At 50.0% G+C, this 19,456-nt stretch overlaps 1 protein-coding gene across 2 annotated transcripts in view; it reads left to right on the top strand.

The window, feature by feature from the left end:
- The window catches only part of DAAM1 (dishevelled associated activator of morphogenesis 1), a 100,012-nt gene extending 81,460 nt beyond the window's left edge, over nucleotides 1–18,552 (top strand). For both annotated transcript variants that reach the window (XM_050897251.1, XM_050897252.1), the window contains 9 exons: nucleotides 5,348–5,432; nucleotides 6,224–6,330; nucleotides 8,058–8,146; nucleotides 8,362–8,530; nucleotides 9,297–9,404; nucleotides 11,509–11,569; nucleotides 12,254–12,385; nucleotides 15,100–15,270; nucleotides 15,729–18,552. In XM_050897251.1, the coding sequence (XP_050753208.1) occupies nucleotides 5,348–5,432; nucleotides 6,224–6,330; nucleotides 8,058–8,146; nucleotides 8,362–8,530; nucleotides 9,297–9,404; nucleotides 11,509–11,569; nucleotides 12,254–12,385; nucleotides 15,100–15,270; nucleotides 15,729–15,938 (1,132 nt within the window). In that variant the 3' untranslated portion in view covers nucleotides 15,939–18,552. The remainder of the gene's footprint in view (nucleotides 1–5,347; nucleotides 5,433–6,223; nucleotides 6,331–8,057; nucleotides 8,147–8,361; nucleotides 8,531–9,296; nucleotides 9,405–11,508; nucleotides 11,570–12,253; nucleotides 12,386–15,099; nucleotides 15,271–15,728) is intronic.
- Nucleotides 18,553–19,456: the final 904 nt, after the last annotated feature.

Raw genomic sequence — 19,456 nt, 5'->3', positions numbered from 1 at the left:
TGCTTGATACCCTGCCCTGGGCTGGACGGTGCTCCTCATCCCTAGGGGGGGGTTAATGACAGGAGCCAGCGTGGGAGGAGAGCCAGTGACACCTGAACCCAGCTATAGCCTTACACCATTCATGGTGGGGTAGCAGGGGGGGAAATCCGTTTAACCAGGTATGTGGCAATTCAGTGTCCCTGGAAAGCCCCCGAGGGGCTGCGGTACCCAGTGAGCCTTTATAGGGGATGGGAGGGGGTTTGATTTCGCCTCTTATCTTCTTCAGCCTGAGTTTTGTTTGCTCTTTGGTGGCAGTTGAAGAGGGTCTCTGTTAGGCTGGGGAAAGCGCTGGGTATTAGCAGGGTGCGGGGAGCAGCAGCATAATTCAGCCGGGGCCTGGCTGCCCGCACGGGTGTCCTGTGCCACATCGGGATTTCGGGAAGGAGGTGTCCCCCTCTTCCAGCTGCCCAGCCCCGCTGGGATGACAGCCTCCTGCGCGCCCCTTGGCAGGCAGGCTCAGCACTGCTACCAGCAATTTAATCCCATCCCCGGCTTGCTGCCAAGAGAATAAAAAGGGCCTTTTTTGGCAAGATAAACTACGCCAATAAGACTGACTCCTGAGAAAGGAGAAGCCAGGCTGCAGTGGTCTGAAAGGATCAACCATCAGCGTAGCTACTTGGAAAAAAAAAAAACCAAACAGCAGCAGAAAATGGCACTTGTTTCTGACTCACCCAGAAAAAAAAAATCCCAACAGCAGTAAAATATAGCTCCATTCAGAAATATTCACTCTGCTGCCTGGAAGCGCAGAAGCTTCTGTGCCACCCAGGACCAGCCAGGATGGAGCAGCATCACTGGCAGGTTGGGCTTGCAGCAGCGGCGCCCAAATTCTGTGTTTTCCCGGACCATGGGTCAGCAGAGTTGGTGCCTCGCCTGGACAGCCCAGCTGGTTTCCTTCCCTAGAAAGCATACAGAGGCTGATGGCTGAAAAAAAACCCCTCTGGGTGGGTAACTTGTGGTCCCTGGTGCTTCTTCAAGCTCTCCCGGAGGTGGTCCGCAGCCCCGCAGGCAGCGGGAGTGATGAGTGCAGTGAGCCATGTGCTGCAGCGTTCAGTGGTAAAATTGCCGTGTTTATGACTGTTTCTGCTCTGGGCTGCTTCTGGGGATTTTCGTACTTCCTAGCTGTCCAAAGAAAAAGGATGACGATGAAAGCGGAGTTTAAAGCAGCAGGCAAATGAGTGCGTCTGTGGCAGCCAGCTATTAGCAAGTAAAGCGATGGGATTCAGGGCACTGGCTGGGCTGCTCCCCAGCGTACTTAAGCTGAGCGTAGTCAGAGTGGGTTTAGGTGTAATTCAGCCAGAGGTTTAAGTTTATAATTGAAAGTTAAGCACACAAATAGCCCCTTCGGTGGGAAGGGGAGCTACCCAAGCACTTAACTTCAAAGGCATCTTGCTTGTCTTACTCAGTAAAAGTTTTCATTTCATCTCACCAGCAAACCTTTCTCTTCCAAGAAAGCAATGGCTGGAAACAAGTCGCCAGTAACTAATCCCACAAAAAGGGCAACACAGAGGCCGCTGCCTGTCTGCCTTCCCCTTTGGGTCATTTCCTAGGGGAGAAGCAGGATCATACCTGCCCTGCAGGGTGGTCCCCAGACCTCTCATACGGCTTTTCCTGGGCACGTCCCGCAGCATCGGGGCCCTGCAGGGACGAGCGGCTCTGGGGGAGCAGCAGCTTGTGCTGGCCGCTGCTTTGGAGGTGCTTTGGGGTTCGTCCCGTGGTGCTCCCGGCAACGCACAGGCAGAGGGGCCAGCCGGGCAGGGCATTTCTCTGGCACTGCAGCAGCAGCCAACTCTGCCCCTTCCCCCATTTCTGCAAAGGACCACAATCGAGTTTCTTTCCCCAAAATCCCTTTGGGCAATTTACTCTTGATGCCAAGCGGCTAAAAGGAAGGGCAGTGTCAGGATGAAGCCCAAGCATCCTGCTGGCTCCCAAGGGCCTCTGTAGGCTCAGGTCCAGCCAGATTCGGTGTGACCTTGGGCAAACCCTTTCATCTCTGCCCGCCCCAGCTGCCCATCCCTAAGCCAGGCAGAGCAGCGGGTCCCTGGTCCCGGTGTTGCAAAGGGCTCAGCTTAACCTGGTCTCACAGGGTGGCTTGCTGCAGCCAGGCTGCTGCTCTCCTGCCTCGCTCACGTGGCCATCACGGGGACGAGCAGACTTTCACATGCGAAAGGACCTGCAAGCTTGGCCCCTGATTTAGCCCAGACGTTTGTAAGCTCACCAGGCATTGTCTGGCTTGCAGCGTGGAAAGATTACGGCCAGCGAGATACTTTATCTCTCTCTGTAGATTTATTTTTTTGCCTGTTTCCCTTGCTTTGGGAGAAATTACTGCACAGTGAGATCACTGGATTTTCCTCCGGCTTGTAATGCAGCACAAGAATATTTTTAACACTTGCTTTTTTCTTCTCTTTTTTTTTTTGAGAATGTTTTGCCGATGTCAGTGCATTATCGGGTCTTCGTCTGTGAACCCACCATGTCCTTGCTTTTGCTCCCTGTGTACGTGTGTGTATTTTCAGTGCTGAGTTCTGCAAGATGCAAATCAAGCCCTTGCTCCATCGCTTTCTGCCTGTGCTGGCAGTGAATGGCTCGTTTGATTCCTCTCTCCAGTGAGGCAGCGTGGAGCATTTTTCTCAAATGAATGTGGCTTTTCAAGAGGGCGCGTCCCTTTCCCGGCGGAATTCATTTTTCCCCTTCACACTTACTACGTCCTCTGTGGGACTCTACAAAAGCCACGCAAAATAGCCCCGTGCTTGTCAGGCTGGTGAGCTGTCACTTCGCATCGGCGGGCTGCTGGCTTTAAATCCCTGTGACAGCAAGTCCTGTGACCCCGTTCCTCTCAGACGGCTCGCATTCGACAGCTGCTGCCAACAATGATAATTATTGTGGTTATAGATAAGCTTCTAGCTTTCACTGGCCCCTTTCCCATCAAATTGTCTGAGAAGCTGTTTTCTTCTGGCACCCCGCGCTTGCTCTCTGCCGATGCTGGGGCAGGCTCTTGTTCTTGGCACCGAGTTTTGATGATTCCTGAGAAAAGTTTGTTCAACCTCTTTTTTTTTTTTTTTTAAATATATTCTATTATTGACTTTGCTTTTAATGAGCAGGGCTTACAAAAGTCACCCTTATCTTTCACCACCCTCCTGGAGACAATCACAGTGGAAAGTGTGCACTTTAGGTGTTCGCTTTGGCTTTGGATGAGGGGTAGCTGCCTACCCGCCCCCTTCTCCCAGGAGCATTTTTGCCTCTCAAGGATCCCCCAAATGTCAAAACCCAACCAGTGCCTGCTCTTCAATGGAGTGGGGACCCATGTGACGTTTGTTGGCGGTCTGAGCTGTCGTGTCGCTGCTTGGGTGTAAAAGGAGTCCTCCTGCAGCTTCCTATCGTACCTCGGGTCGTGTCCATCCCAGCCACTGCCCTCATACGGGACAGGTAGGGTGTCCCCAGGACATGGCTGCTTGTCACTGCAAGCATCAGAGGTGACGTTTTCCATGGATCCTGGGTTCGCTCCTTGTGGGGCGACCCTAGCAATTGTCCTGGCCACTGTTCAGTGCAACCTTTGTGCTTCCTCCCCTGGCTGAGGTGAGATTTTAACTCGTTCCTCATTTAACAAACCCTCTCTTGGGGGGCTCCCTTGAGCACGAGGTAAGAGAGGACTGGGTACGGGATGAGAAACATGAGCTCATAAGGAACAAATATTTACTTGCCAGGTCTGTAAGATCCACCAGCCTCGATAAAGCTAATCCTTCACTTCAGGTCTTGAGCAAAAGATTTCAAGCTAAACCAAGCTCTTGCTACCCTGGTCTTAGAGACCAGCACCCTTCCTGCTTCAGCTTCGTCTTCCAAAAGCCAGCTCTACGGTCTCAGTCTGCTCCCTGAAGAGATGCCAGGATGAAGAATACCCTCCTCGTTTAATTACTTGGAGTGATCAAGTCGGCTCCTGATCTTCTTTTTGATCTGCTGATCAGGCTGACACAAGGTCTCACATCTTGCCATAGGACGTGTTTCTGGTTTCAGCTCATTCCTTTGAGCCACATCCAGTGTTTCAGCGTCCCTTGGCAGCACTGATCACTGAGACTGGGGCGATGGGTTTCCTTAAAGCCCACAAATGGGTCTTTTCAACTGTGCGACTTTTCCCTGCATGCAAGAACAGGGGATTTTTTTTTTTAAACGGTGTCTATTGCAATGGCTTTAACCTTCACTGCAAGCTGGTCAAGGGATAGGGTATTGGCAGACAGAGTTGCAGGGTGTCCTGGGCTTTCCCTCTTTCGCATTTAGATTATTTTATCAACTGCAGTGCAAAAACATGAAGAAAAATATGTGTGGTTTTGCAATCAAAGTCATTGCAGGGAGTGGTCACGGGGAGTGCTGCAGACATATTAAACCGTAATTAATGGCTGTTCTAGCCCAGGAAGAGGTGAGGGTGTCTTTCTATCTATCTGTTGCCTCAGCTCGGTGCAGGCTGCTGGGGGAAGACCAGCCCGTTGTTGCTTGCTGTGATACAATGGTCTGTGTTTTTAGAAATCTCCAATTTGAGGCTACATCTTCAATTCCTGTTACATGAAGTGGAGGAAGAAATAGGTAGAGGAGAGGCTGGTTTCCAACCTGTTACACTTTGAAGCACATTGAATCCCCACCTCTCCAAAAAACACCTGATGGGTTTCCTGCAATGCTGAGCATCCGTTCCCCCAAATTTTTTATTTTTCTCTTTCTTCCTAGAGGGAGACTCCAACCAAAGGCAACTGGGAGAGGTGGGGGAGGCAACATTCAAATCCAAGAAAAGCAGCAGAAATTGGCCAAATTTTTCTTAGGGGTTGTGGCAGTGGGTTCAGGAGCAGTGCTGAGCTGCACTCCTGAGCCCAGGCTGGGCTGGGCTGCCGATGGGGAGCATGAGCCCCGTTGGCCCCGTGGCCCTCGGGGATGCTGGCACTGCAGGAGCAGCATTGCTACGGGCAAGAGTTACGTATAAAAGTTATATATTTTTAATATATGTATAATATACTACTTACAATACTTATGTAAAATACTATAAAATAGGGGACGGCAGCTGTGGTGCAGGGACAGGGAATTGGCCGGTTGGGTTTGACTCCCAGTTTGCAGCAGAGCCTTGCAAGGCTGCTCTGTGCTGTGCCTTGGCAGAACACGGTCCTACCACATTTCTCACACGTCCTTCTTCGTAACACGCTGTATAGTGTTATTTGTGATGCTGCTGCTGGCCGGGACTTAAGCTGTTCATGTTGCGTGGGTGTGTAAGGAAACACTCCTGAACCTTGCCTGATTGCTGGGCTGGGAATAACTCTCCTTCCCCTCCATCTCCCAGGCTGAAACTCTCAAACGAGGAGATCAAACGAGCAATTTTGACGATGGATGAGCAGGAGGACCTCCCCAAAGACATGCTGGAGCAGGTGGGCGATGTGTCTCGTGCTCCTCCGTGGTTGCCTCTTGCTGAGACCACGCTGTGCAAGGCACTCGGGACCAAACCACGGCTTTAAGAAGTGTGTCGGGGCCCCAAATTATTTACCAACCACATGTTGAAAAACCACTCAAGTGGGCTGGAGCAGCAGGAAAGCAGCTCGGTCGTAGCATTGGCACTGGGAGCAGCATGGCCCCCACATGCCATGCCTGTACCCGGATCTGCCCTGGGACCCCAAGGCTGAGCCAGTTGCCCATTTTGTGACTGCGGCTTGAAGTTCATGCTCGGTGGGGGGTTATTTTTGAAAGCTTGTTCAGCGTTTGTGCAGTTCTCAAAAAGGGAATCCCATTTTTCACCCCCTCTGAATCCCTTTGGAAGCATATTATTCACCTGTCCTTAAAGGTGAGCTGCTAATTGCACTTTCAGCAGAGACATGGGAGGATTCATTGGACAAAATTTCCATCTGCAAATAGGTAGAGTTGCAGCAAATGAGAGTCCCTGACATCTCCTCTGGCAGAGCTGATGTCGAAATCTCCTTGGAGCAGATGTAGTACATCTGGTTTAAAACCGGAGTGATGGCAGGGCAGAAGCAAGAGACACTAATGTGATGGAGTAATGGGACGAAGGTCACAGGGACAGTAATTACACTTATTTCATAGGTGTCTTGGGGTCACTGCATGTACATGCTGAAAAGGTAGTAGATTCAAGCAAATAAATCACCCATTTGCTCCTGAAAAACTGTGCATGGACCTCATGTCCACCAGTGTGCTTTCCCTTGTTTAGCTCCTGAAGTTTGTTCCTGAAAAGGGTGACATTGACCTCCTGGAAGAGCATAAGCACGAGCTGGACCGTATGGCAAAGGCTGACCGGTTCCTCTTCGAAATGAGCAGGTTGGTGGTCCAAGAAGACATGTGTTTTGGCCAGTGGCTGCATGGGCTGGTTGCGAGGCAGCTGTTTCATGGAGCCTGCTTGGGAATTATGCCCTGCTTACTGTTTTTCACATCAAGAAATGAGTGGGCCAAACGAATGAGAGGGCAAGCAAGGTGCTCCCACCCATAAGGATCGCTCATGATGCTGTGCTCCTAAAATCAGGGTTGTGCATCCCAGACAAGCAGCAGCTGGACAGAGCAGGGGGGAGGGATGGGGAGATGGATCCTCTGGAGAGAGGTGTTGGCTTCCCAGGTCATGTCCCGACACATTTCTCTGTCATTCGGGGGAGAAAAGCTCAGTCTGGCACAACTCTGCGAAAGACTGCATCATCTGCATCGTGGCCCAGGTGGGAAGTGCTGTTTGAATGCTAACACGATGCTCCTTTCCCCTTCACATGAACATATCCTAATGAATACTCAAGACTGATGTATGTAAATTTTGCCCTGCTGTGTAGATGAGTCCCACTCCTCACCTCAGGAATGACTCATTCCTGGGGCTCCTGAGAATATATGAGATGGAAAGGAAATGTCATTTCTTCCTGCCCCTGGCAGCAATCATTTAAGGCTTAGAAGTCTTCAGGGATGAATAACCTTATCTTTTGCATGCACATCCTCTAGAGGTGCTGGTTTAAAATCTTGAAGCTCTTTATTTAAATCCAACAGAGTATTGAGCTCTTTGAATTTCTTAGCTGAACTTCAAGCAAGTCACTTGTTTGCAAAGTCAGCGTGTTTTACAATCTGAGATCATACTGGGAGATCAAAAATAGAAACGCTCCTGTCCTACCTGAGAAACGCGCCGATGAACACCAGGGCAATGCACCGTGTAGTTGCTGAGTGTCAAAGGCAGGCCCTGAGCCCTCGGGGCTGAAGGATGCTCAGAATTAGCTTTCCTATTGCAGGTCACCTTTCTTCTTCACAGTCTCTTGCCCAAGTATTGCTCCCATGCCTTCATCTTTTGGCAAGTACAATGTGCCGATGCAAATATTTTCCTTGATTTCCGGCATGGCTTTTTAATTTGCCCTGTGGTCTGTAACCGAGTGTGATGTCTTTGTCACCTCTGATTAGTACAACGACAGCGTAGCCCATGGCCTTGTCTGTGAGCATGTCTCCCATGGGTCCTTGGTCCAAATGACTCAAATCAGACTGCCATTTGCGTACAAGTGAGATCTTGTTTAGCCTAAATACAACTGACATGAGCAGAGCCATCCCTAACTTGCCCAGGAAAGGGCTGGATTGGGCTGTGTTGGTGGCTTTCCAGCCCAGGCCATCATTTTGAGGATCTGAAGGTCCAGTTTCATTAGTGCTGGTAGTTGGTGTGCCTGTGTCAGGCTGCAGCTCATCACAAAGCCATTGGGAGCCCAGACCTCATCAGCATCTTTGCTAAGGAGTGGTTGTAAAAGAACTGTTTGTTCATAGCAATAGGGTGTAAAAATGCACTTATTGAACCTGTTGAGTTAAGGCTAGGCTTAAGCATGTCCTTAAGAGCCCACCTGGATCCACCCCAGGACAGCTGTAGCTTCAGTTGTCATTTTTTCCCATCCCAGTGTAGTTTCAGAGAGAAATGCGGTCATTATTTTTTAATCACCGTGGCTCAAGCGTGCTTTGTAAGCACAGCTGTGAGCAGCAGAGCAACTGAGCTCTGCCTGGAGCAAGCAAAGCTCAACCTGCACCTCTTTTTTTTTTTCCAGGATAAACCATTATCAGCAAAGGCTACAGTCCCTCTACTTCAAGAAGAAGTTTGCAGAGAGAGTTGCAGAAGTCAAACCCAAGGTGGAAGGCAAGTGACAGGACCTGCTAAGGGGCTCTGTGCTGGCACAGGGAGCACTCGTAGGAAGAGCATCCCTCTGTGCCAGGGCAAGCCTGGTCCACGTGGAGGTTGCAGTGACACAGGGGAAGGGAGGGACTTGGGGGTCACTGAAGGGGTTGCTGAAGAAAAGGGCACCCGTGTGCTGTCGTGGCAGGGGGTAATGTCCCACACCTCTTTGCTTTCAGCCATCCGCGCTGGCTCCAAGGCAGTGCTGCAGAGCAGCAGCCTCCAGCAGCTGCTGGAGGTGGTCCTGGCCTTCGGGAACTACATGAACAAGGGCCAGAGGGGCAACGCCTTTGGGTTTAAGATCTCCAGCCTCAACAAGATTGCAGACACCAAGTCCAGCATTGACAAGTGAGCAGCCCCTGCCCTCATCCTCAGTAGCGTTCACAGGCCCCAGGGATGTTGGGGGAATGGAGGGGCCATTAGCGTTGCCTCTGGGACGTGGGTAGGTTGGAGCAGTCCCCTCCCTCCTGCTGCCCCATCTGGCACATCCGATGATGCAAGCATCCATTTTTTGAGCAGGACAGATTTTGAGGGAAGCCGAGCTGCAGATCAGCACAGGGATTGATGGGTGCTTTCCTTCCTGGGCTGGCTAAACGGCAGCCAAGGCTGATTAGGAAGATCATCCTCCAAATGCTTTTTTCCCCCTTTGAGAAGCCCAGAGCCATCATGCTGTGGCACGGTGGCCAGAGGAGGAGTCCCAGGGGCTCCTCTCCACGGGAACCCCCTCTGCAGCTCCCCCAGGCTGCCCCAGCCATGCCTGGTTCACTCTCCCCCGCCAAGCTCTGTGCACAGAGCGAGAGGAGCTGGGTCAAGTCTCAAACCTGCCTGGTCTCATCCATCAGTAAAGACAATGGAGAATGAGAGCAGCGATGCTCAAGTCACCTCCCCTGGGTGCCTCCTGTGGAGAGCCCTTGCTTGCAGGGACCAGGCTGCTCTGCACTGTGGCTGTGCATGGGACAGACCCATGCCATGTCCCCAGACAGGCAGCAAGCAGCATCCTTGCAGAAATCCCAAAATAGTTCATTACCAGGGTTGGGATATAACCAGGGTTTTCAACTGAGCTCTCAGCTTCCCATGGTGCCGCCACGCTGACCTCGCCGTTCCTCTCTCCTAGGAACATCACCCTTCTGCACTATCTCATCACTATCGTTGAAAAGAAATATCCCAAAGTCCTCCGCCTGCATGAGGAGCTGCGAGACATCCCACAGGCAGCCAAAGTCAAGTAAGCAGAGATTTAGGTGGTGCTTAGGAAGCACCAGGAGCACTTCTCCCCTCGCTTCAGCCCGCCTTTCCGTGTCGCCGTCCCCTGCTCGTGCTCCTGGCCACATCCTGGCCGCCGGGCTGGGCCCCGTGCTGCAGCCACGCTGGCCGGAGAGCAGCCCCAGAGGCAGGAGCAAACATCACCTGGTGGCTTTAAATCTCAGCCCTTGCAGCAAAGGGCTGCGAGCCTCCGACCGCGAGGGAGGGGAGCTGCTTAGAGCAGCCGTTTCCTGTTGTTATCTCACCGCAGAGGCATTTAATTAATTTCTAATGGTACGTTAAGTAATCCAGAAGGAAGCGGTTGCGGTGTGGCTGCAGATAAAGGGCAGCTGTTTATCTGCGTGTGGCAGGGAGGCTTTGCCTGCAGCACGGGCAGGACCAGGCAGCGGTGCAAGGGGCTCACCTGCCTATGGGTCCTGCCTGGCCTTCATTTCACCACCAATATGGAGCTTCTGGTGTTTGCAAGGAGCTTTTAAACCCTGTCCGCCTCCCAGTGACCTGTTCAGACCAGGCTGCCACTGTCTCTTTGCCAGCGGAGGCCCCCATTCAGCAAAGTCATTAAACACACGCTGAACTTTTAAGTGCAGGAGGAATCTGCTGTTGCGCTGCAAAGCCCTCAAGTATGTGCTGAAGTCCCTCTGAAATCAATGAGGCTCTGTTTCAGTTTTAAAGTTCAGCGGGAGCTTACGGGCTTTGCTGCTTCAGGGACCTGAGCAGCAAAGATCACACGTTTCTGCAGTCAGCATGCGTTCGTGTTAGCTGTGGACATGAAAAGGGCCTGAAACTGCACCTTTTTAGAGAGAGGATGGCAAATATGCACAGAGTTTACAGCGGCTTGAGGGTCTTTCAAGTTGCTCTTGTAGCAATAGTGGCTTCCCCACAGAAGATCGTAATGTGCAACGCAAGCATCCTCACATTTAAAATGTAAAATAATTGTCAGCCATAGGGATTAAACAAAGTGACAGGACAAATCTTGGCGTGCAAAGAGGAGTGTGTGGTGGCTGTGCTCGTAGGCATCGGCTGAGAACATGGTTGAGCAGGGCACACTCCTCGCCAGCGGAGGCTCCGGCTTTCTCATGCTCATGTATCTGCAGCTGTTGTACAGATACACGTATGGGAAAGAAAATGTCTGCATAGAGGGTTTTTTTCCCCCCCTAAACTTTATAATTTTGCTCTAAACTGGACACCGTATGTAATATTTGGGTTTGGTCCAATCTAGAGTGAAACCAAAAAGTTTCTAAAGCTCTGGAAAACCCTAAATTCCCCCCAGCCCTGCAGCTGTGAAGCAAAATTGCCGCCTCTGTCAATCCCACCGCTTGTAATGAACTGCTGGAGCACAGGGCTCCCAAAACTGCATTTTCCCAGACTAAACCTGCCAGGAATGCTTGCCCCATAACCCGACGTCAGCGTTTCCAGGGACCCCAGCCCTAGGACAGACACCCCTGGAAAGACGTCAAGCCTGTGGTCATCGAGTCTTTGTGAGAAAGCTTCCCCTCAGATGTAGTGGTAGAAACCCGTAAGCACTTGAACTCGAAGCTCATCGGGGGCTTGAGCCTTGTGTAAACAAAGTCAGCGCCAGACATGATGATTTATTTTTATTTCTCTATATATGGGTTGTCTCCCTTTATGAAAGCCTTGCTGCTAGGAAGGATGCTTTGCACGGCATTCACCTAACCATGGTACCCTGAAAAACTGTCCGCTGTGCACTGGGACAACCAGCCTATCTTCCGCTGGCCCTCGAGAGGGGAAGAGAAATCTGTGCCCAGCAAAGCCCTCTCCTGAGCTCTCCGTTTGCGTGGAGAGCTCTGGAGGCTGCTGAGCTTGCTAAGCCTGCACAGTCCCCTTGATTAAAAATACAGAAGAGTGCTTTGCTTTAAAACAAGCAACTGCAGCCACTTTGAGATAGGCAGCTGCCCTAGCTTAGAGGCTGTCAGCCTGCTCTGCAAACAGGAGGCAATGTGTGCAGCACTGGGGTCTTTTCAGTGGAAAAACACAGTCGAGTTGGTCGGCGAGCTGTAGAATTCGCTCAGGAAGGCTGAAAATTAACATTCTGCTATTTCCAACAGCATGACCGAGCTGGAGAAAGAAATAAACACTCTGAGGAGCGGCCTGAGAGCGGTGGAGACTGTAAGTATTATCTAAATCAAATATAGTCCAGCCTGGCTCTGAACACCGCGGCATCCCTCCTTAGGGAGGCAGGCGAGGGAGCTCCCAGCAAAGCTGCTTTTATCTCACATCCTGGAGATCTGTTTGACTTTCCTTCCTGCCCTGCACGTGCGCCTGTCCTCTTAGGGCTGTTTTGGCACCAAAGTTACCATGTGTGGTTAGGCACGTGCGTGGTTTATATCCATTCTGTGATTCTGTGATTCTATTCTATTATTCTAATACACCAAGGGAGGCTGAGTAAGTCTAGTGATGATGCCCGTGGAGGACCTGTGATGTGCCGAGGGGTCTCCCTTTGGCTGTGAAACCGCAGAGGGCTGGGGCTCAGGCTGGGAAGCGCTTCTGCAGCCCAGCTGGAGCGGTGATGAAATGGTGGAGATATCCCAAAGGACTCACTGTCTTGCTAAATTTTGCTGCTTCCACAATCTCTCCTGCAGGATTTGGCCTTAAAAGCGCACTGCAGGCATGATATTGTAAAAGGGGGTAATCTGTGGTCTCATGGATGGCAGGAGGGAGAAGCGGTGGCAGTGCAGCCAGTACCCATGGCACTGATGCAGGCACACACCAAACAGCACTACCGGAGGCCGATGGTATTTGTGTCCCTCATCAGCCAGGGCCTGACCAGATTTACATTTTTTTTGCCCAAAGGAGCTGGACTTCCAGAAGTCTCAGGTTCAGCAAACAGGCGACAAGTTTGTGTCTGTCGTCAGCCAGTTCATCACATTAGCCAGCTTCAGCTTCTCAGATGTCGAAGATCTTCTGATGGAAGCGAAAGAACTGGTAAGGTCACCAACGTCCTTGAGATCTGGGTAGCGTTTCAGCCTTTCCTCCAGCCAACAGGGGAGGGATGGTCCTGGCCTTCCCAGAGCACAAGCTGTGTGTTAATATCTCAGATACCTCCCCCACGAGATCATGCGAGTGTCCTGCTGAGACCCTGACATGAGAAAGGTGCTGGGCTGCTCTTCATGTTTTGTTTGGAGTGGGTGGGTGGACATCCCTGTCTGTCCCCAGGGCCTTTTTCCTGCTCCACAACCCAACATGCCAGGGGATTGCAGGTCAGGCCAACAGTCTGTTGCAAGATGTGCTGTAGAACGCTGTGAGATACCTGTCTATCTTTTGGAAGTGCAAGGCAGGGACTAGCCATGGAAGAGTCATGTCCATCAGGGGAGGAGATGATCAGTCATTTGTGAAGATCTGAGTTTTGGTGAAGAGCTTTCACTCAAGCCTAGAGGGCTTGCTTTGCTTTCACTGTCTTAAAATGGAAATATCCCAGTTTTGGTGGCTTTAGAGTTAGGAGTGTGGCAGCTGGGGCATCTTGGCCAACGAAGGTTGAAGGTGGCAAGAAAGCAAGCTGTTCTGTCTGGTGTTGATGGAAGAGGAGGAAGAAATGCAACCACGTCTTCAGGCTGGACATGAGGTCACCCAGAGGCTTATATCGGAGACAACCCAGGCTGCCTGAGTGACCCCACTTCTATAGGGCAAAATAACATCCGATGTGTAACTTTGGTCTGAGACCTGCCCAGCTCTTCTCTCCAGAGAAGAGGGAGAGGAGCTCAGTGACATGAATTGAGGCCAACTTCAGACCTGGTTAGAGGAGCTACTTAAAAGGTTCGCCTTCCCCAGAGTAATGCCTTGGTGAGTGCTTTGCAGCCACATGCAATGACCTCTTGTCATATTGTCTTTTTCTCCCTCCCAGGCTGGTTTAAATCACAGCAAAGGGGTGGCCGTTGGCTGACATCTGTGATTCCCAAGCACCTTTTGCTTCCCCTTTTTCAGTAACAGGGCACACAGCTGGTTTCCATTTCCTCCAAGAACAGTCCTCCAGTATCTCCTCCCTGGCCTGGCCTTCATCTTGATTGAAGTGGCAAGGGAGATAGTCCAGCACAGGCCGTTTTAGAGGTCCCATCCTTGTCCCACTGCATGAGCTACTTCTCCAAAGGCAGAAGTTACCAAGTGTCACCACCTCCTTCTCCCTGGTTGTACCAATGTCCAATTGGCACTGTCCTTCAGACCGTCCACCCATGCTTGGGCATTACGATTGACCATTGCCTTCCTGAGGCCATGGCTAACCCAGGCCACCCTTTTAAACTCTTGACAGTAACCTGGCAGATCTTCCCTCAGTGAGTTAGGACTGTGGAGATGGTGACAAATGCTCTGCAAACTGTATCATCTTCTGCTGACTTGGCTGGATCTGGAGGAGAAGGTCCGGTTGTGGTCCCCAGCACCCATCGAAGTCCACTCTGAAGCAATGTGCAGCTGTTCCCATCGTTACTGGATAGGATGGGCTGTGCAAAGTACGTCAGCTCTTCGCTGTTTAAATACATGTCCAGATTCAAATTGTGTTACTGCTTTCTCTTAGGAAAGCAGAAACATCATTGTTTCATAAACTTTATATCCTACAAGGATAACATTTTCAGCCTTTTCCCCCCACCAGAATCTCCTGTAACATGGCAGAGAATTTAATATCTTGATGAAAATCGACAAGAATAACCTCAATTATTTTGACTTATATAGTGGCACCTCTCAGATTCCTCCCTGCATCTTGAAGTGCTAAGTCTCTTAAGTAAACAAAGAAATAAAAATGACCTAAATGTCTTTTGAAGAGCCTGGGGCACCCCTGCAAATAAAACTAAATCATACAGGCAGGCTTTAAAAGTGTTCCCTTGGTCTACCCAGCAAAATCAAAGCAACTAATAAATCTGTTTGTGCTTTGATTTTGTTTTTCTTTTCTTTTAAGCGTGCTTATCTCCAGAATGCGCCATCACAATTTTAACAAACTTTCTGTGGACAAAGAGTCTCCTTCAAACTGGAAGTGAGAACAAAGGATGTCAGTCCCAAGGACAACTCACAGGCTCCTTGGGGACTGGGACGCATTGGCAGATCGTGGATGTCCTGTCCTGACCTTTGCTACGGCCTCATTCGACTCCCTTACATTAATGGTGTGCAAACAGCACGGAAGGCCGGAAAACTCCCTATTTCCCTACCCAGGGCTGTGCCTGAGCCCGGGCAGAAATGTCTTTTAGAAGTTTCACCAACACATTTGGTTTCAATAGCAGAGCATGTGGCAATGATAAATAATACCCCAAAAATACTTCAAAGAAAAACTTAAAAGTGCGAGTTTCCCTTCCCCTGCCGTGTTTACTATTAGTTTTATGTCTTCGGTCTTTGGTCCCACAATATTTTGCTTCCTTGTTTTTACTGCTGCTTAGTTAATAAAGTTGAGCTGTGGCGAGGGGAGGCTCAGCAGAGCCAGAGGCGAGAAGGGGAGAGAGTCTCAGGAGCAATCCAGTTTGGCTGTTACAGGGCAGCAGGTAAAACATGAGATGATTTATTTCATGTTTAAGTCAAGGCTTGATGAAGCAAAGCCCTGTTCTCCACCGTGGCCGCTGGAAGTGTTTCTCTCCACTCCATCAGGTCGAAGGCTTCCCGTGGAGGGTTTCACCAGTGCGGTGGGTATCTCTGAGACTGACAGACCCCTGTCTTCTCTATCCCAGTTTTCCAAGGCTGTGAAGCACTTTGGAGAAGACACGGACAAAATGCAGCCTGACGAGTTCTTCGGCATCTTCGACCAGTTCCTTCAAGCCGTGACCGAGGCCAAGCAGGAGAACGAGAACATGAGGAGGAGGAAGGAGGAGGAGGAGCGCCGGGCGCGCATGGAGGCGCAGGTGAGTGGGCAGTGGTGAGTCCAGCAGCACTCCCAGGGCACCTGGGGATGGCAACTGTGCTGTACTGTCCCCATGGTGGCCATGGTGGCACAGGGAGCACTGAAGACTGGGCAAGCAGCTTCTGTGCTCTTAGACCCATTGCCTTTTCACTGTTGATTGCTTAATTAATTAATGACCTTGGGTTGGTGAGACCTTAGAGCTAAAACATGCAGCAGAGCTGGTGCTGGCTGTGGACTGCTGTGACCCACCAGCAGTAGCCATGGGGCTGTGGACCTCAGCCCATGGGTTGTGTCGATAACCCTCACCAGCTCTCACATGCTAAGCACTGCGGTGGGAAACCGCTCTTGTTTCATGAGTTTGGGGGTCACCACGCATGTATTGGGCACCCCCACAACCACCTGCATGAGAGTGAGATGTCTCCTTCCCCCCCCCCCCCCCCCCCCCGCCATTGCACGTAGCTGAAGGAGCAGCGGGAGCGGGAGCGCAAGGCGAGGAAGGCGAAGGAGAGCGGGGAGGAAGGCGGCGAGTTTGACGACCTCGTCTCAGCCCTGCGCTCGGGCGAAGTCTTTGACAAGGACCTCTCCAAACTGAAGCGCAACCGCAAGCGCATCGCCAACCAGCTGGCTGACAGCGGCCGCGAGAGGCCCATCACCAAGCTCAACTTCTGAAAAACAAAATACAACAACAACAAAACCCAACAAAAAAATGCGAGTTAGTCTTTTTGAAGTGGCTAGGGGGGTTTTTTATTCCCATTATACTGCCTTGCAATTCAAAGCGAAACAGTGGCACGCTCTTTCTACCCGCGGGCGAGTGTGTGTGTGTATATACTGTGTATATAGTCGGGTCGGGGGCGCGGATGGAGATGCGTGGGCAGCCCACCTTGATGGGTGCCAGCGCCACCTCCTCCCTTCCAACCCACTCCAAAAAGTAGTTCTCCCCATGCACAAGCACAATGCCGCATCCGCGGAGCAAGAGAGGACCCAACCCAGAGACGCCAGCGGTCCCCGTGGTCCCCAAAGGCAATGGGAAGCCGCTCCCCGCCACTGTCCTGCTTGGACCGCCCCGGGCCGTTTGCGGGGGACGCCTTGCACACAAGCCGAGCGGTTTAAAGAAGAAAAGAAAAAAACAAAGTTGACTGAACTGTAATCCGTTGGTTGTTTTTTTCCTCGTTGTTGTGATTATTCTAAAAAACTCGCAGACCAGTGCTTTCGCGCTGGTTCCCGAGCTCAGCGCCGTGGGCGCTCCCAGCGATGCTCTTCCCGTCGTCCTTGGGAAACGCTCTTTTTCCTCTTGCTGCCACCTTGCTAAAGGAAAAAGTTTACCCCAAAGTGCTTATCGCTCTAACGCCACACAGATGTATTTATACTTTTATAACGTTTTCTGGCCCCAGACAGTGGGAAAGGTCAGTTCTCAGAGGAGACGAAGAGCATAAACTTTTGTGTTGTAATTTTTATTCTTGCTTTCTGTTCAATGGGACAAACTGTATCCTCTGTAAAGGTGGGTCAAGACCGAAGGTCTCTGATGTACAAAGGGGCTGGTGCAAAACCCGCCAGCTTTCACCCACCTTCTTTTCTCTTTTCTTTATCGGACACACAGAAGCAGCAATGCCAAGAAACGCTCGTCTCTTAGCCAGGTCCTTTTTTGACTGGTTTGCTGTTCGTTGTCATTGCAAATTTATAAGCAAAACTACCTGTCAAATGTCAGTCCAAAAAAAAGACAAAAAAAAAAAAAACTTCAAAGCTCTCAGGGAGTAATAATTTAAAGGTTTAGAAAATTAAGAATTGGAGAATAAAAAGTAACCACCATTAACATATTAACATTTCTATTCTTAAATTATGCTGAGTATATAGAGGACTGTTACTTTTTACTTTTATTTATTTGTGGTGTGTTTTTTAAGAAAACAAAACAAAACCTTTTTATACCACCAATACTTTTGTGATCCTTTTTTTTTTGTTTGTTTGTTCTTTTTCCTGTGGAGAGATGAGTTTGTCCCTGTTGCACTAGGTATTAACACTATTTGAAATAAGGTTGGGGGTTTTTTTTGTCAGATAATCGGTATTACTGGTGGGGTATGGGATGTCAGTTAACTATATGTACTGTATAGCAAAAGTGCTGTTTAAACTAATTTGTATAAAAAAAAATGGTTCTAAGCACCTGAAGGCCGCGGGGTCTGCGTGCTGAGTGAAAGCTGTGAAATCTCTCTCTAACCACAGTTGTCCAGACCTGTGGTTTTACCATTTTGTTCTTTTCTTCATTGCAACTTTTGACGCACTGTAGATTAAAAAAAAAAAAAAGAAGAAGAAAAAAAAAAGACTTTCTGAGTAGCATTTAAAGCAGTAATAAATAAAGCAGGTAAGCGCAAAAAAAAGTCCAGCACCTCGTATCCAAGCAGCTGCAAAACCTGCAGATTATGTTCAAAGGTGGAGTTAAGCACTTTGCTTTAAGAAGGAGGGGGAAATAAAGACAAAAGGTAATGATAATACTATTCCTTAACTAAAGTGCCTCTATTTATATTTTTTATTTATGGCTGAAAAAATGGGGCTGATAAAATTGAGGGAATGGACTTTGGGGGGAATTTAAAATATTAAAAAAAGAAGAAAAAAAAGTTAAAAAAAAAGAAGTCTGGCCTCTGATGGTTTAAGGAATGGTTGGTCACACGTGTTTAATTCGAAAGGCGGTGGGAGTCGGAAAGGGCGATCGCCTCCCGGGGTCCCTGGGTGCGGGGCTCAGCCGCCAGCACCCACCCTTGGCTCCTGCCTCCACAACCCCAGTGCCACATCAGGACCTTTCCTGACAGATTTCCTCTTGCCCTTCCACAACTAGTTTGGGTTTTTTTTATTGTTTTACAACAGCCTCATTATCGAGCTGAGTTTGCCATTTCTTTGTTTTCTTTCCAAAAAAAAAAAAAGAAAAAAGAAAAAAATATTATATCTCTATAAATAAATACAAAGGCTGTGTGCAGGTAATTCCACGTGCCATTGTCGAAAACTACTTTTAGATTGGTGCTGGTGTAAGTAGCCACTCTTTTCTCTTGGGTGTGTATTTTAAAGATGATTTTTTTTTTTTAATAATGCCAAAAAGGAAAAAAAAAATAATTCCATAATAATTTGTAAACTGAAGTATATGTCTTGGACCTTATTAGCTTTGTAGTGACCAAGGTAGTCTGTTAGGTGCAAGGATGTTAGTAGTCTTAGCTAGCGGGAAATGCTGTGTAATGTTATGAGACTGTACATTTTCTAAGATGGCAATATGCAATAAAGAAAAACGATTTCGGTGAGTGTACATGGCAGAGCCGCGAGTTATTTTGGGGGGGGGGAAAATGGGATATTTGGGGATTGAGACGGGTGTTGAAGAAAACGCCCTCCGCAGGTTGCTCTTTTTCAGGTGTATTTGCAGTCATTGCTGGGGTTGGCTGATAACCCCACTTCACCGCTTTCTTGCATGCTGCTTTTTAGGCGGTCGGGGGTTTTTCCACCCTCCTGGCTCGCAGGATCCTCATGGTCGCCCACTTGTGGGCTCTGAAACGCCTCCCAGTTAGCAACCCCATTCATTTCTCCCCACTGCGTTGTTGCTAATGCCTGTTCCCACCTTGGTGACCAGCTTCTCTAGGAGCCTGCATTGAGGCAGCTGCCGGTTTTGCATCGCGGGATCGGATCATCTCCCTTTCTCCAGCTGACGGAGCCCAGCCGCTGCTGGCTGGGCTGGCCAACGTGCCTCTAGCAAGCCTATCTAGACACACCAGAGATGTTTTCTTGGCAGTAGCCCAAACCCCTCCTGGCCTATTCACGCTCACCATTGCCTTTCCCACACACCTTTCCATCTGCGCTCTCTGTTATTTTTCTTCTTTTTCCAATGCTCTTTGCATTGAGTGACTTCTGCAGCATCCAGCATCCCCAGATCCCACTGTCTGTAGCGACGGGAGCGCCTACATCGTGGTTAGACCCATTCCCCCTTCGATCAGGGTTTTCCCCAGTATAACCAGTAAGCCGGCACCAAGCCAGCACAGATGAGGCATCTCAACGCATTCCTGGGCTTGTTGGGGCTACCTTTGGTGCGATCCCACCCAGCGCCAGGGCTGGCAGATGCAGCAGCTTTCTCCTATTTATATCACATGGCCAGTGTTTCCTACCACGGAGCATATTTACGGCCCAGCATTGGTCAGATTTGGGCTGGCAGGGAGCGTGGG

This window comes from Gymnogyps californianus, chromosome 5 (genome assembly GCF_018139145.2).
Source record: "Gymnogyps californianus isolate 813 chromosome 5, ASM1813914v2, whole genome shotgun sequence".
Classification (NCBI taxonomy): Eukaryota; Metazoa; Chordata; class Aves; order Accipitriformes; family Cathartidae; genus Gymnogyps; species Gymnogyps californianus.
The sequence above is the reverse complement of the archived record's forward strand: the minus strand, read 5'-3'. Positions and strand labels throughout refer to the sequence as shown.